This window comes from Myotis daubentonii, chromosome 14 (genome assembly GCF_963259705.1).
Source record: "Myotis daubentonii chromosome 14, mMyoDau2.1, whole genome shotgun sequence".
In the NCBI taxonomy this organism is placed as follows: domain Eukaryota; kingdom Metazoa; phylum Chordata; class Mammalia; order Chiroptera; family Vespertilionidae; genus Myotis; species Myotis daubentonii.
In genome coordinates, this window is record NC_081853.1 from 52,122,723 (window position 1) to 52,139,052 (window position 16,330).

The 16,330-nt window shown below is 50.3% G+C and overlaps 1 protein-coding gene across 4 annotated transcripts in view; it reads right to left on the bottom strand.

Annotated features, from left to right (window-relative positions):
* Positions 1-16,330, bottom strand: part of SCN5A (sodium voltage-gated channel alpha subunit 5) — a 72,652-nt gene that overhangs the window by 29,580 nt on the left and 26,742 nt on the right. For all 4 annotated transcript variants that reach the window (XM_059664432.1, XM_059664430.1, XM_059664433.1 and 1 more), the window contains exons 12-15: positions 11,573-11,705; positions 10,534-10,772; positions 3,824-3,997; positions 1,975-2,331 (exon numbers count right to left, since the gene is read on the bottom strand). In XM_059664432.1, the coding sequence (XP_059520415.1) occupies positions 1,975-2,331; positions 3,824-3,997; positions 10,534-10,772; positions 11,573-11,705 (903 nt within the window). The remainder of the gene's footprint in view (positions 1-1,974; positions 2,332-3,823; positions 3,998-10,533; positions 10,773-11,572; positions 11,706-16,330) is intronic.

The window sequence follows — 16,330 nt, forward strand, 5'->3', positions numbered from 1 at the left end:
TCACACTGCCCTCACCCACGGCCGGCCCACCGCCCCTGACCTCCAGGTGTCTGTGGCCCAGGCTGCGGCCCAGGCTGGCAGGGGGTGCCTGGGTAGCCTCGTTCGTCCACCCACACAGGACACTAGGGCCTCCCTTGTCGGCAGCTTCAGAAGTCTGTCTCCTTCCAGTGCTTTCCCTGTCAATCACGCTGCTGCTGCCCAGCCCCTGCCTGATCATCACTTCCCATTCTAATGGCAATTGCTTCCTCCCACGCCCGGCAGCAGCCCAATTCCGGGGGGGTGGGGGGGCGCCTGCGTGGGCTGTCAGCTTCCCTCCCCAGCAGACTCTAATCTTCTCATCCCCGGACAGATCCGCTTGGCAATGGCAGGGCTGTGTGTGCGAGGGCAGCTCAGGCTGGCCCTTTTCTGAGAGCTCAGTACTGGCGCCGCCCTTGGAATACATGGAGTCCACCAGTGTGAGGAGATGGGAGGAGGGCTGTGAGGCCAGCAGAAGAGCTGGGTTCCGGCAGCTCTGTGCACCGACGCCGCCCTCTTCCTCTCGGGGCTCCTCCACCCGCGGGGCCTGCGGGAGGCTGACCCCATCACAGCCTGGGCCTGCCCTGGCCTCGCGAAGGCACACGGGAGGAGAAAACAGACCAATCTGAGGAAGGGCACCAGAATCTGCCGCTCACAGTACTCCCGCCACCTAAAACCTCTCTCTGAACTGACGCCCCATGCCCTCGGGCGCCAGCCCCTGCGGGTGTGGTGTCTGAGCGTGTGTGGGCCACCTGTGTACCCAGGAAGGTGGCACCATGTCCACAGAGGACACTGAACGACTGGACTTGCTTCAGCCCTGACCCTTCCAAAGGCCCCTTCTTTGGCATTTAGATTTGATCTCTCTCAACTCCGGGATTCCTCATACTGTAAACACCCAAGGCAGGACGCACCTGCCCTTGACAGGCAGGTGGTCATGGTAGCAAAGGTCTGGATCCCTCATGATAGACCAGCAGGAACTCCCACCCTAGCTACCCAGGGAGACATACAAGGCTCCCACGGGCCCACTTCACCCGGACCACCACCTGCTGGCACCTGTGTTTTGCTCACCCTGCCCCCTTCCTCTCTAGCATTACATGTCTAGCAGGTCAGCTCTAAACACTCTTCCAGGAAGCCTTCCTTGATTTCCAGTTGGAAGGGATCAGCACCTATAAGCTCCCACTTAATGGCTCTGATCGTTCTGACTAATTTGAAAGTTCTAATTTCATGCCTCTTTGAACTCCCCACCTCCCCACTCTCTCAAGTTTATGAGTAATGTCAGGGCCCCATTCACCTCTGTATATCCAATAGCCTCTGACACAATATTTTTCATGCAACGGGGTTCAGCAAATGTTTGTTAAGTTGACTTGAAAAACCATGCGATAAATCATTGCCAGTGAATGACTAATAAAATACTAGGTAGTAAGTAAATAAATTAATGAAGGTAAAATGAGAAAATAATAAATAAGCAGGCAAGTTAGTGGGTGAATTAAAGAATGAGTTAACAAATAAAGAGTGATATGAATGAATGGGTCAGTCAGTAAGTAAATAGGTAGACAGATTGATGGAGAGGTAGACAGATGGATGGGTGAGGTAGTGGGTGGGTGATTTATGAGTGGATGGCTGGCTGGATAGATAGATGTATAGATGAGTAGAGAGATAGAAGAATAAATGGTAAGGGAATGGGTGAATTGATGAAAAGTCCTAAGTGGGTACATTGGTGGGTAGATGCATGAATGAATGAGAAGATAGATGGAAGGATAAGTAAATGAGTAGACGGATGAATGGATGTGTAAATAGGTGGATAGATGAGAGACTGGTGGGTGGGTGGATAGGTGGTTTGATAGACAGATGGCTGAGTGAATGAATGGAAGGAAGGATAAGTGAATGGATAGATGGGTAGCTGGTGGAGGAATAGATGAGTAGATAATTGTGTGTATGCCAAGCCACTGGCCAACTTACCACAAGGTTGCCAATGACCATCACAAGCAAGAAGACCAGCAGGCACAGTGACTGCCCAGACACCTCCATGCAGTCCCACATGGTCTCGATCCACTCGCCACAGAGGATGCGGAAGATGATGAGAAAGGCATGGAAGAAGTCCATCATGTGCCAGCGGGGCAGCAGGCCTGGGTCGCTGATGCGGTGCCTCAGCTCTGAGTAGTTCTTGCCGAAGAGCTGCATGCCCACCACGGCGAAGATGAACACGATGATGGCCAGCACCAGCGTCAGGTTCCCCAGGGCCCCCACCGAGTTCCCGATGATCTTGATGAGCGTGTTCAGCGTGGGCCATGATTTGGCCAGCTTGAAGACCCGCAGCTGGGGAGGGAGGGGTCCTGGGATAGGCTCTGGTTCCCAGTGCCCACGGACACCCTGATCTCCCTCCCACACTTCCTGCCTGAAAACCGGGGGAGCCCTTGAAAGCCACTGACACCTGTTCCTCTGGGTTTCTCCAAGAGCACGCACCGCCGTCTCTTCCCACAGCCTGAAGGTAGCTTCAGCGGACTCTGCTCTGGGAGTCAGGTCAACAGCTCCAGCCTCATTCCCCCCATACAGCCCTTCTCTTTGTCCTCACACCAGCCTCCTACTCCCCTTGGTCTCACTTCAAGGAACTTCCTAGATTCCTCCAATAGGGCGTGTCCTTTTCCTGCCAGGCCCTTCATCAAATACTCTTCCAGGCCAGCTCAGCCATCTCTAACTTACCCAATCACCTCCGTTTCTCTCTCCTCTTAGTTATAACAGAGAAAGGGAGCCTGTGCTTAGCATGTACTAAAAACCTACTGTGTCAGACCATGTGCTTAGGATGCATCAACTCATACAGAACTCCCAATAGCACATGGGGTTGGGACTCTTACTACCTCCTTTGGCAGATGAAGACGACAACCTTACACGTGGAGTAACTTGTCTAAGTTCCTTGGCTCATGGCAGTGGAGTTGGGATGAGAACTCACCATCTAGGCTTTCTCAACTGCTCCCACCGGGCTGCCTTCCTGAGCCCCAACAGTGCTCAGACGTCCGCCGGGAAGCCTTCCCTGACCTCCCTCCAGCCCTATGTCTGGACCTCTCAGGTATTTTAAACATAAAGCAGAGTCCATCAGGAGCTCTGGCATCACCTGAGACTCACTGAACTGTCACCTGCAGTTTAACAAGATCCGCGGGCGAGCTGTGTGTGCATTTGTTTGCAAAATGCGGATTCTGAAACCAGCAGGCAGAACCCCAGAAGAGCTGTCGGCAGACCTGGCTCCACCTGCTACTTGCCAGGGGGCTTTGGGAAGTTGTTTCTGACTTCTTTCTGAATCACTGACTTGCTTCAACCATGACTCTTCCAAAGAACCCTTCTTTGGCATGTAGAATTTGAGCTCTCTCAACTCTGGGATTCCCCACCTTGTACAGACACAAGGCAAGATGCACTTGCCCTTGACAGACGGGGGACCATGAAAGCAAAGGCCCAGATCCCTCATGACAGGGCAGCAGGAACTCCCACCCCAACCACCCAGGGTGACAACCTCCCTGAGTCCCAGTCTCCTCATCTGTGCAATGGGGATATAGTAATATCAGCCCCACTCCTGGGATCCTGTGAGGACTACAGGGTGAATCATAGAGGACTTTGCAAATCATCCAATGACCACCCCAATTGCTCCTCTGGAGGGATATCTCTTTCTGTCTTGCCCACCACCCCCCAATCTGGGGCTGGCACCCAGGGGCACTTAGCCAATAGCTGTTGGGTGAAGGCATGATGGCTCAGAGTTGGGGTGAGTGAGGGGTGCCCCAGGCACCGGCCCCCGCCCCCCTGCAGAGGGCCCAGCAGGTACCAGGCGGAAGGAGCGCAGCACCGACAGGTTGCCCATGCGGGACAGGCCCAGCTCCATGAGGCTGAGGATGACGATGATGCTGTCGAAGATGTTCCAGCCCTGCTGGAAGTAGTAGTAGGGGTCGAGAGCGATGATCTTGAAGGTCATCTCTGCGGTGAAGATCCCGGTGAAGACCTGGGAGGGCGCGGAAAACAGGGGTTCCCCACGATTGGGCTGGAAAGAGCCTCTGGCCATCAGGGGCGCTTGTTCCCACAGGGTCTCCCTTCTGGGCTGCCAGCTCTGACTGCACCCAGGCTCCCGGTGGGTGCCTGCCTGGCCATGGCCTCGCCCCTTAGGGATACCTCTGCCCCGATGCCTCCAGCCCGCCCTGTTGCTCACCGAGCATGAGCTGTCAGCCTGCCCCTCAGAAACAGCCGGGCCCATTGAGGGCTCGGCAGAAATTCCGTTCAGGAAGCACCTGAGGGCCGGGGAGCCAGCCCTAGACTCCTTCCAGCCCGTGCTGCCACAGGACACACCCTCACTTCCCACGTGCCAGATACACGCATTCATCCCAACAGTGACTCACGGCGCTCGTGGCTCAAGACCTTTGTCGCGCTGTGCCCGCCCCCTCCTTGTCCACTTGCTGATCTTTTCTCACGGGAATAATAACCAGCCACTATTTCTTAATTGCCCTAAGAGCTGGGCTGGAATGCTTTGCAAACGTTGGGGTTTGTTTTTCATCAACAAGCCGACAGAGAAATGATCATTATCCCTGTTTTACAGGGAAGGAAACTGAGGCACTGAGAGGCCAAGTAGCTTCTCCCGGGTCACGTGGCTAGTATGTCTGGGGACCAGAGCTGACCTCAGTGCTGTCCTTCAAGATGTAGAGTGGCCGCCTCTCCCCCTGGAAACGTTCCTGAGGTGGGCAGAGGCGGGGCCTCGCCTGGTTCGTGGACTCGTGAGTCCTGAGACGCCCGGCCTCAGCTGGCAGAGACCCGTGGTCAAGGAGCCCGTCCTGCGGAGGGCCAGGCAGCCGGGAACATGGCCACCTGCCCCGAGGTGTGCCAACTGCTACCACGGGGACATGGTCCCAGGAGGAGGGGCGCGGGGCTGGAGGGAAGGCGGGCCTGCCCACAAGGCCCTCTTGGCCACTTGGAGGAGCTGGGGGTTATCCCGAGGGCAGTGGGGAGGCACTGAGGACGTGTGCGTTTGTATGAAAACATGCAAGCTTTTTACCGTTTTAATGTATATGATAACAATATGTAGTATCTTTGCATTTTTTAAGCAGAATTTATTTTGATCAAATAATATGTGTTCTTTTTTGCAAGTTCTTTTTATTCTAAACATCATGCTTATAAGTTTATCCATAACGATACATGTATATGTATTCATTCTCAGTGTATTTCATTGTACGAATACACCACAACTGACTTATCTATTTTTTAATGGATGGAGGGACATTTATGTTGATTCCAATTTTACCTACACCTAACAATGCTGCAAAGAACTTTCGTACGAGTCTCTTTCTACGGACATGTGAGACTTTCTAGAGACTATATATACATATATATATAGTGTGTATATATATATATATGTATATATATATACTATATATATGTATACATATAGTGTATATATATATACACACACACACGCACGCATATATACTGGATATATATATATATGAAATTGTTAAGTTGTAGGGTATGCACATCTGTGATTTACCTGATTGTACAATTGCTCCCTGTGATGGTTGTACCAAATCCAGACTCCTACAAAGTGTGACTTCTCAGTGTTTCACATCCTTGTCAACACGTGCAAGTTTATTTTTGATTCTCTTAGGGGTGAGAAATAGTATCTCAATGTTGCTCTAATTTGCATTCCTCTGTGTTTCTTTAAAAAAAAATCTTTATTGCTGAAAGTATTACATATGTCCCTTTCCCTGCCTCCCTGCCCCCCCCCCCGCCCCCCAATCCTAGCCCGCCTCCCTCCGTCTGTGTTTCTTTTCGTTTGTTTATACCCATCTGCGTGTCCCCTTTGGGATTTGCCTGTCATTTCCTCTGTCCACTGTGCTTTTTGACCCTGGCTTGTCTGTCCCTCTTTTCCTTACTGATGCGTAAGCGTTCAATATCGATTCTGGATTTCCTGTCTTTCTAGTTGAATACTTTTCACAGTATCATTATCTAGTTTATGGCAGTGACTTCACTTTGTTTTATCGTATCCTTTATTCGATGGGTATTTTACATTTTAATATAAGTAAACTTATCAATCTTTTCTTTCATGGTATAAACTCTTCATGTTGCTAAAGACAGCCTTCCAAACCCCAAGATTTTTTCTCACTTTTATTCTGAAAGTTTAAAAATGTTGCTTTATCCTATTTAGGTGTTGGATCCAATTCCCCACCACTAATTAATGAGTACGGTGTGGGTAGGGATCTAAATGTATTTTCTTCTCTATAGATAACCATTCTGCCCAGCGTGATTTATTATTAAATAGTCTATCATTTTCCTACCGAATTATAATGCCATTTTTATTATTTATCAAGTCACCAAATACGCATTTTCTATTTCTGAGTTCTCAATTCTGTAGCAGTGATCCAATTTTCTATCTTTGCAACAATACTATAACTTTATAATATATCTTAATACATGTAGGGTAAATTCCCCACCTGATTCCTAATTTATCTTGATAGACTTTACTTTTCCATATGAATTTTAGTATTACCTTGTCAATTCCCATAAAAAAATGTGTTGGAATTCTTATTAGAATTACATTAAATATCTAGGCTAATTTGGGAAGAACTGCTATCTCTACAAAATTGAGACGTTCATTCACAAACATGGTCTATCTCTCCACTCATCTGAGTCTTCTTTTGTGCTTTTTAATAGTTTAAATTTTTTTCATATAAAAATTATGATCTTTTGCTACATTTCTTCCTAGATTCCTCCTAGTTTTTACTGCTATTTATTTTTAAGAGTGTCAACTTTTAAACATGACTCTCTCCAAATGGCCCTGGTGGCGAGGAGCAGAATTAATGTGGGCAAATGGAGCCTGTGCCTAGTAACACTGGTAAACTCTCTTACTAGTCCTGATAGTCTCTGTGTAGATTTTCTTGAATTATTTATATAGATAACAATATAATCTGAAAAGTAATGTTCTATCTCTTCTCTTCTTTCTTCTTTTCCTTTTGTTACCATGGTGATAAGGACCTCCAGTATAATTTGGACTGGAAGCAGGGAGGTAGGCACAAAGCTAGAGCTATAGCCTGGCAGTGGAGTGCCCCAGGTATAAACAAGGGCTCTAGATACAAACTGCTCGGTTGCGAATCCTGACTCTACCACTTCCTGGCTGTGTGACCGTGGTTAAGTGATTTGTGCCTCTGTTCCCTTATCAGTAAAATGGGAATAATAGTAATAATAGCATCTCCCTTACTGGTTATTGCCAGAAATTAGGTGTTCAACAAGTATTAGCTACGACTACCACCAGCTTCACATCTATGTTCGTTCCTGACTTTTAATGGGAAGATTGCTAACGTTTCATGGTCAAGAATGATACTATAGATCATTTGGGTCGGATTATTTCTAGTTTGCTAAGAGTTCTTACCACAAAGAGTTTGGTTTTATTAGATGATTTTTCCACACTGAAGGGAAGATCATATGTGCCTGGAATAAACACAACTTGATCACGAGGAGTTTATACTTTACTTATTTGATTTTTCTTAATCATACACTGCTGGATTTGTTTTGGCTTTTTTTCTCTCTCTTTTCTTTATGGTCTTAAATCTCTTCTTGGTAACTTCCATTTTTTCTAGAAAAATTTTCACTTAGTCTGTTCAAAATTTACTAGCATTAAGTTGTTTATAATGTTTTACATTGTGTTTTAATCTCTACTGTTTGTGTAGTTATGCCTCTTTTCCATCTTTAATGTATTTGTACCTTCAATTTTTAAATTTTAATCCTGCTAAGACATTTGTCTACTAGTTGCTTCAGAATGTGTTTGTTTAAAAAAAACTTCTCCATAGTATGGGACAGAGTGCGGAATCTCAGAGGGAAGGTGGGGGTGGGTGGGTGGGAGATAATCAACCAAGGACCTTGTATGCATCTATGCATGGCCCATGGGCACAGATAATGGGGTGGTGAGGGCCTGGGATGGGGGTGGGGGGTAGGGGGGGTTGAGGGGGTCAATGGGGAAAGAAAGGGGACATATGTAATACTTTGAATAAAGAACTATTAAAAAAATAAAGCATTTCATTTGATAAAAGAAAATAAACTTCTCCATAATTACATTTTTAAAATTATGTATTAATTTTCTGCTTTTATTTTTAGTTTTCTTTACATTTTTACTAACGACTTGAATCAAATGACTGGCTCATTAATTTCCAACTTTTCTTTTTTAATGTATATAGGGAAGGACAAGAGTGGGTTTACAGCTGTGAGTACATGAAACACAGAGTTCATTCTTGTATTATTATTATTATTTATTAATTTTGCATTAGGCTATGAATTTCCCTCTAAGTACTGCATTCGCTGGCTGATACTGATAAGCTTCCTTCTTTATCATTTCCCAGCGTCTGTGTGTGGGTTTTTCTGATTCACCGTTTTACTGAATGTAGGGTCATATACCTATGGGCTACTTAGTTCCAGCCCCTATTCACACTGTCCCAAAGTCTCTACATGGACACTGAAATCCAAACCCCCAGATCACTCACAGCATCAACGACTCCCCACCCCATCCAGAACAACGACAGAACCATGTCATGTTTACTGCTATGGTTTTTAAGTCCCTCTTTGTTTTTGGCACGCGGGCATTTTCGTTATGTTCTCATGAACTTTGCACATCAAAGAATGTTGGCTATATCTTTCATTGTTTCGCAGTCAGAGACTTCTCAGGCTTGCCTACAGCGTGGCCTTTAATGCTTGATTATATGATGGGCTAAAAGTTACTCAGCTCTAGAAATCTCCTCCTTTCTGGAATTTGTCTTGAGTGTCACGCTTTGAAAGGCTTTTCCCCTACCAAGATTATTCACCCATGTTTATTTTTGTGGTTTTGTTTCTTTCCATTGACTATTTAAACCATCTAAAATATATTAACTGCAAGACAATACAAACCTTACATGCTAGCAATGAAGCCCTCAAAACAGAACCAAACAGAGCTATAATCCAACTACATGACCTACTAGTAATAATCGAACCACAGGTTAAACACAGCTGCGATTCAATCACTACTTAATGATCCGGCGAAGCCAACAGAGCTCCCCATCACCTTGACTTGGAGCTCGGTCCAAACCAAGGGTCACATTCCACTAAAACCACATTCAACGGAAACCCGACGTAACCGCCATCTGAAGACCAACGCAAGGGAGGCACAGCTGGGTGATGAGGCACCTGCAGACTGGGACACAGCTTTCCCTCCTGTTTGCATATAAAACTAGAATGATAGCAAATGCACACAATTGTAAAAACATCTGACTGGATCCTGCAGAGAACTGTCCAGAGTCCTGGATATGGACAGTAATAAGAGAAGACAATCTTCACACCCCAAAGTGTGGGAGACCTGCCTGCCTGGTTGGGGGTGGGCCCCTGTGCAGCTGGACAAGACAGGGCTGGGTCTGCAGGAAGAGAGGGGTTAGAGCAAATGACTCCCTTCCTCTCCCCAAACTCGGTGATGATCCTAGGAGCTCCTTCTGGAAACCAGTGGGGTCTTTGCCAGCCTTTCCCGGGGCTCCCCTGGGGGAAGGGCTGAATGTGTTTATCTGGACACAGCCAAGCGGGCTCTGTCGCTCAGAGTCAGGAGACAGAAGCTACACGCCCAGCTCTGTCACCACTATGCCCCCTCTCAGGCCTCAGTTTCCCCTTTTTCTAGTGAAGAGGTAGGGCTTGGTTTCATCTCAAGAGAAAGAAATCAGAATTAGAACCCAGACATCCTGACTTCCAGGGACAGTCTCTTTAATAATAACAACAGCAGTAATAACCACAGCCATCATTTATCTTTACTGCTTATTGTTTATCAAACTCTGAGCCAAGGACATTACACGTATTAACTTATTTAGTCCTCATTAGCTTCCCATGAAGCTGACATTGTCATACTAATTTCACATTTATTAAATTCAAGAAATATGTTTTGTGCAATTACTGAGCCACAGTGATTTGCTTGAGGTCACATATAGTTCGTAAGAGCTGAGTCAGAATTCAAATCTGGCTCTGCCTCATTTACTCGCTGCACCCAGCTGTCCATCCATCCATCCATCCATCCATCCATCCATCCATCTCTCTATCCCTCTCACCCAGCTGTCCATCCATCCATCCATCCATCCATCCATCCATCCATCCATCCATCCTCTTCTCCATCCAACAAACATCGATGTCCACCTACAGAAACTCTGGCTATAAGAGAATTGCCTTTTTTTGCACCCCCTCCCCTCCTCCATCTACTATTGCCAAATCTCATGTCCCCACCCATTTCAGGCTCACCCCCACCTCCCTTTTGCTTTGTCACCTCTGAGCATCTTCCTTCACCTTCATTCCCAACCTCTCCCTCCCAACTGCATCTCTCAGTTCCTTAAATGCTGATGCTGAAACTCCGTACTTCACGATGCCTTCCACCATAACCCCACCATCGGAAAATCCTTCTGCCCTCTGGGTCCCTGCGCCCAGAGCCAGGCAGGCTGGGACAGCTGGCCGAGAGTTCGCATCCGGATGCCCCCTCTGGAGTCAGCTCCCAGCGGCCCTTACCAGGTTTCCGACCTGCAGCATCTCCTCGAATTCCGTCGTCATGTTGTAGTGCTCCAGGGCCATGAAGAGCGTGTTCAGCACGATGCACATGGTGATGGTGAGGTCGGCAAAGGGGTCCATGACCATGAACTTCACTTTCTGCTTGATGGACATCCACAGGGGGCAGCAATCCCAGATCAGGTAGCGCTCGGCGAAGTGGTTCCAGCACGGCGGGCACTTGCGGTGAGACTCCTCCAGCTCTGGGGGGACACCGGGGAGCTGGTTTGCTTTTGTTGACTGATTCATACATAACTCAGGGTGCTCCGGAAAGATGTGTGGCTTAGCCGAGGAAGGGACAGGGCTGATGCATGCAAGGCAGGGGGTCCTCGAAAGGGGCAGGGAAGACAAAGGGAAGGGGAGCGGGCTGTGTCTTGACTCCTTACCCTGGAAATATGGGAGAAGAGGACCACAGGGCAGGGGGCAGGGGGCAGGGATGGATGTGGGGAAAACTGGGACAGGACAGATCAGGACAGACTGAAAAGGAGGCACCATCCGAGACAGGCGAGTTCAGATATTAGGGACACTCAGGAGTGAATAGCTGTGGACGTGTTAGGACAGGGGGTGTGGTGGTGCCTGGGACAGGCCGGAGAAACTGTGAACACGTATGGGGCAGGAGGAACAAGGTGGGGGTTGCCGAGGGTGGGACTGGCTGGGATGAGGCCAGAGCAGGCATGCTGGGGAGAGGATGGCCCCCGGCAGACAGGGAGGTGCTCAGGGGAGGACCAGATGAGACTGATCGGCACCTGGGACAGGCCAGGACACTTGTGGGAAAGTTTGAAAGCGACAGACGCGGCTCCTGACAACGCCCAGGAAAGGACAAGCGGAAAGGAATGAAACATCTGGGGCAGGGGACACAGACGGAGAAGTCTGGAGCAGCTGGGGGATGGTCCAAGGCAGGCGAGCAGCTGGGGGAGGCCTGGCTCAGGTCTGGGTTAAGGACGAGGGTGCCCAGGCCAGAAGTGGGAGTGTTTGGATGAGACCAGGGCCGGGGGGTGCTGACCTTCCAGGGCGCTGGTGAGGACACTGACTGCGCTGAGGGCCCGCTGCCGCTCTCCTGGCCCCTCGAAGCCATCCATGCACGGAGCCGGGGGGGTCAGCATCTGGGGTCTGCCTGGCTCCTCCGACGGAGTGGTCTGCGTACCATTGGGAGATATGCGTCAGCCTGGGGACTGGTGTCCGCTGCGCCTGGGGCAGCTGCTGGGCCTGGGGCAGCTGGTTCAGACTCAGGTTGGGGAGGTCACAGGGAGACAGGATGGGGGTCTTGATGGGACAGCGGGTGCTGGGCTTCTCTGCTCCCACCTCCCTCCCAGTTAACATGCCCCCACCCCTCTCAACAATTATTCTCTCCCTCATTCTCTATTCTTCACCATCTCCAGGCAGTGGTGGTTCTTGACTGTGGACAGGAACTACATGACCCAGTTCTATTAACCAGATGCTGTCGTACATGTTAGTCCATGCAAGGACGATCCGGGAGTCTTAATTGACCACAAGCTCCCTAGAGTCAAGAACATAACGAAGCTGAAAAAAAATCTGCCACGCTCCCTGGCGACAGTCGTAGCAGCATAAAGCACGAGGCTTCCTTCCGCGTGGCTGGTGGGGACTTCTGCGGAGACACTTTGGCTCTGTCCACCAAGAGAATGGTAAACTGGCTCTGCAATTACTCATCTGGTAATCGGACTTCATAAATAACTATGCACACGCGCCAAAAATATACATGCGATGATGCCCATTGCAGCACTGCCCCGGGTACCACAGGAACAAAGCAACGCATCAGTAGGAAGAATCTGAAAATCAATTGTGGGGACACTGACTCTGATACAGACAATGAAGAGAGCGAGGCAGTGCCATGTGTGTGCCCTGGTCTGCACCCTAGGGCCTGTTTTCAATGTGCTCGCATCATTGCTGCAGGGGAAGGAACCAGGCCTGCAGACGGAGACGTGTCCTGACGAAGGCGGATGCAGCAGCCGTCTCTAGGCTCACTCAGCACCCCCCTCCCCGTCACAGAACCATGGGCGGCCCACGAAGGCTGCCCATCAGTGCGGCCCTGCATAGCCACAGTCTGTGAGCCAGCGCCGGGGGTTGCTGAAGGCACCTGGCTGCTCAGCGTGCAAAACCAAGGTTCTATGACATTTATAGGTCACAGGGAGGATAGGCCTAGGCTGCTCAGGGTGGCAGAGCCAGGGCCTGGGGTGGGAGCTAAATTTATCTGGGCTCAAGTTCCGGTCAACCTTTGCAATTGGGGGGACTGCCCTGAAAGGTTGCCCAGGGAGGTAGTGAGCTCCCCATCATTGGAAGTATGCGAGCAGAGGCACCTGCCAGGGCTGAGGTGGCTGGTGTAATAACAGTACCTAGGTACTCCTGGCCAGCTGAACTCACCAGTTTGTCTTAAATCCTCCCAACCTCTCGCCTCCTCCTCTACTGTTGGTAAGAGTTCGAGTTATCATTTAGCAAGTATTTACTCTTTCCCCTTCCAGGGTGGACCAACAAACTTCCCTGTCCTCTTGGTGACACACTTGCTTGGGCCAATGCAATGTCAGTGGACATGGTGCGAACAGAAGCCTGAAACAAGCTGTGCCATTGGCCTTGCTCTTGTGCTCCAGTCATCCTCCCAGAAAAGAGCTTCCCTCGGTAGCTGCCACTCCTGCAGCCTGGGCCTCACTCAGCACACAGACAGGAGCAGCCCCGCATCTGACCCAGTGTGGAGCCAAGCCAACATGAAGTCCGAAGCAGAACTGCCCAGCCAAGCCCAACCTAGACCAGCCGAACCATTGTCAACCTGCAGAGGACTGAGCATGAGCATAAAAACTTGTTGTCATCCATTGACTTCAGGGGTAGTTTGTTACACACCATTACGTGTGGCAATAGCTGACGGATACACCATTCTAGTGCAAGTTACCATCACCCCTTTCCTAAAACTACCACAATAGCCTCCTAACTGGCCTCTTCTTCTCTTCCCTATATCCACTACACAGCAGAAAGGGAGTCCCTTAAAAATCAGATCATGCTATGCCTCTGATCAACAGCTCCCCCCAGCCCACTGCTCCCCATCTGATTCAGGATAAATTCAAACTTTCCTAGGACCTACAAGGCTCTGCACAGTCCAAATCCTAACTCATCAAACTCATTCCAGATCCCTTCCTGCAGGTTCCACCACCCCTGGTCTTGCCCGGCTCTCTCAGGTCATGCCCATTTCTCTTCAGAGCCTTTCAAATTGCTGTTCCCTCTGCCTAAAACACTACACCCCCATGTCTTTGTGGCTGGCTCCCTAAATCATTGCCTGCCAATTTTAATGTCAGCTCCGCTGGAAGGCCTTCCCCCATTGTTCTAACTAATAGCTCCCATCCCCATCCCTCCCCCTGGCAACTTCCTATAACATGACCCTTATTGCTACCTGGGAATGCTGACCCATTCACCATCTGTCTTCCTGACTACAAGGCGAACTCCACCAGGGCAGGGCTCTTGTCTGTTCTGTTCATTGCAATAACCCTGGAGTCTCAAACACTGCGTGGCACTCAAGGCAGCCAGCTGGCCCTGGATACATCCTGGTGGATGGATAGATCCTTGGGAACGGGGAGGCTGGGGTTAGAGCTCTAGCTCTGCCCCTCACTTGCTAGATGGTAGGGGGCGGGGGATGAAATCTAGGGAGTGGCTCTTCATTGTGCCTCACCCGGCCCCACCTGACCCTCTGGGACAGGCACTCCCAGGCAGACAGGGAACAGCGAACAGGACCATTTCCGGGTCCTGCTCCGCTTCCTCAGAGAGCCTGCCCTCTTCCATGTCCCCGTAGGCATTGGGGTCTGAGCCACGTGTTTTGCTCTTTGCCTGGGTGGGCTGTTCTGGGCACTGTGTTGGGGGTCAGGGGTCAGCAAGGGGTCAGCAATCTGGATAAATGAAACATGCGCTGTCTGTTGGGGTGGCCCTCCCCCCTGCCCTCCCATGTTGACTCGGCACCCACTGCGTGCCTGACACTGCTTTGTTTTCCGATGAGAAATGGGTAGACGCGTCTCACCGGGAACCAGAAGCCAGGAAGGCATTCCCGGGGCCTGCAGCCTGCTAATCTCTTTAACTTTTCAGAGTCTCCATCTCGGCCCACTAATTCCTTTAACTTCGCAAGTGACCCCCTTGGCCAACCTAATCCCTTTAAGGTTACAAATGGGCCCTACCGAAGTGAGAATGCTGAGGTCAGAATTCCCGGTAATGAAGTGTTTGAACTCGGACTCCTCCCGGCATGTGCCCTACGAGACGATTCTCTCCCTAACGAGATTAGGAGGTTCTATTTGCTTCCTGTAACCACGGGGCTGAGGCTCCAGGGCTGGGCATGAAGGGGGTCTGCAGCCACTGGGATGTGGTGCTCCTGGGAAGTCAGATACCCCACCCTACAGGGGATGGCCTGGGGCCTCCCGGACTCACCCGGAAGCTGCGGTCTGCTCCCCCCCACCTCCTTGGTTTCCCCAGAGAGTGTGAGGGCCCCAGGCGCTGTGCGTTATGCCCCAGGAGTCTTGATTCCTTCCTGCTCAATAATTACAATCACAGATAATAATGATAATAATAATAATAATAATAATAATAATAATCATGACTGGAACGTGAGGCAAGGACTGGGCTGGGCATCGGGCAGGTGTTAACTCAGTCCTCGCCACAACCTGCTGGCGTGGACATTCCCTTTATTGTCCCTACAGATGAGGGAATGGGGACACAGAGAGCTGTGTGAATCTGTGCAGAGTCGCGCAGCTAGAGCAAGCGTCTGAGCAAAACAGGCCATTTGGCTGTGAGCTGTTCCTCTTCAGCCTCACCTCCTGCTTCCTGACCATTTCCCTGTCCTGTTCCAGCTTCCTCAGAGAGCCTGTCCTCTTCCACCTCCCTGTAGGCATTGGGGTCTGAGCCACGTGTTTGCCCTTTGCCTGGGTGGCCTGTTCTGGGCACTGTGATGGGGGTCAGGGGTCAGCAAGGACTGACCAGGCGGCCATCAGTCTGTCACGGGACTGGCTGACTGAGAGGTTACAACTCTAACTGGTCTCTCATGACCTAGCCTGCCCCTCCTCGTTACCTTGTCGACAATAACTCCAACTCCTCTCCCCTTTGTTCCCTGGGTTCCGGCCACACTGACCTCATGGCACGTCCTCCCCTCGGCGAGGCTCGTTTCTGCCTCAGGGCCTTTGCACTGCTGTCTCCTAGGCCTGGAACTTGCCTCCCCCAGACGAGGTAATGACAGTACGTTATGATGATGTTATCACAACATCATATGCTCATCCTAATCGCCTTACCCACGTGAGCCCCTTCACTCTTGCAACAATCCTGCGATGGGCATTTTTAACCCATTTTACAGGCGAGAGACACACAGTAACTTTCCCACGGCCATGCAGCCAAAGCCGGATTATAAACCAGTTCGTCTCCAGAACCTGGGGTGCCGTCCACTCCTCTAAACGACCCCTGGGAGTTTCAGAGAGCAGCCTGGCTCCCACCTTTGCTTCCATTTGTCTAAATGCCTCCTAGTGAATGGGGTTCCTTCTCCCTCTTCTCTGTTCCCATCCTCCACACGACGAGTCACCGGTTTTAATGTACTGACACGTTTCAGACTTGGTGACTAACTGTTGGCCAAAACCTGGGAAGTGTCCCCTTGCCATTCTGGCCCTTCTCCCAGGAGGCTCCGGATTGCCAAGGACCCAGCAGGTCTACAGGTCTACAGGGCACACACGGGTCCTCAGGACACTGGCTCCGTGCCACCGTGGCATCTCAGTGCCCCGGCCTTACCAATGAT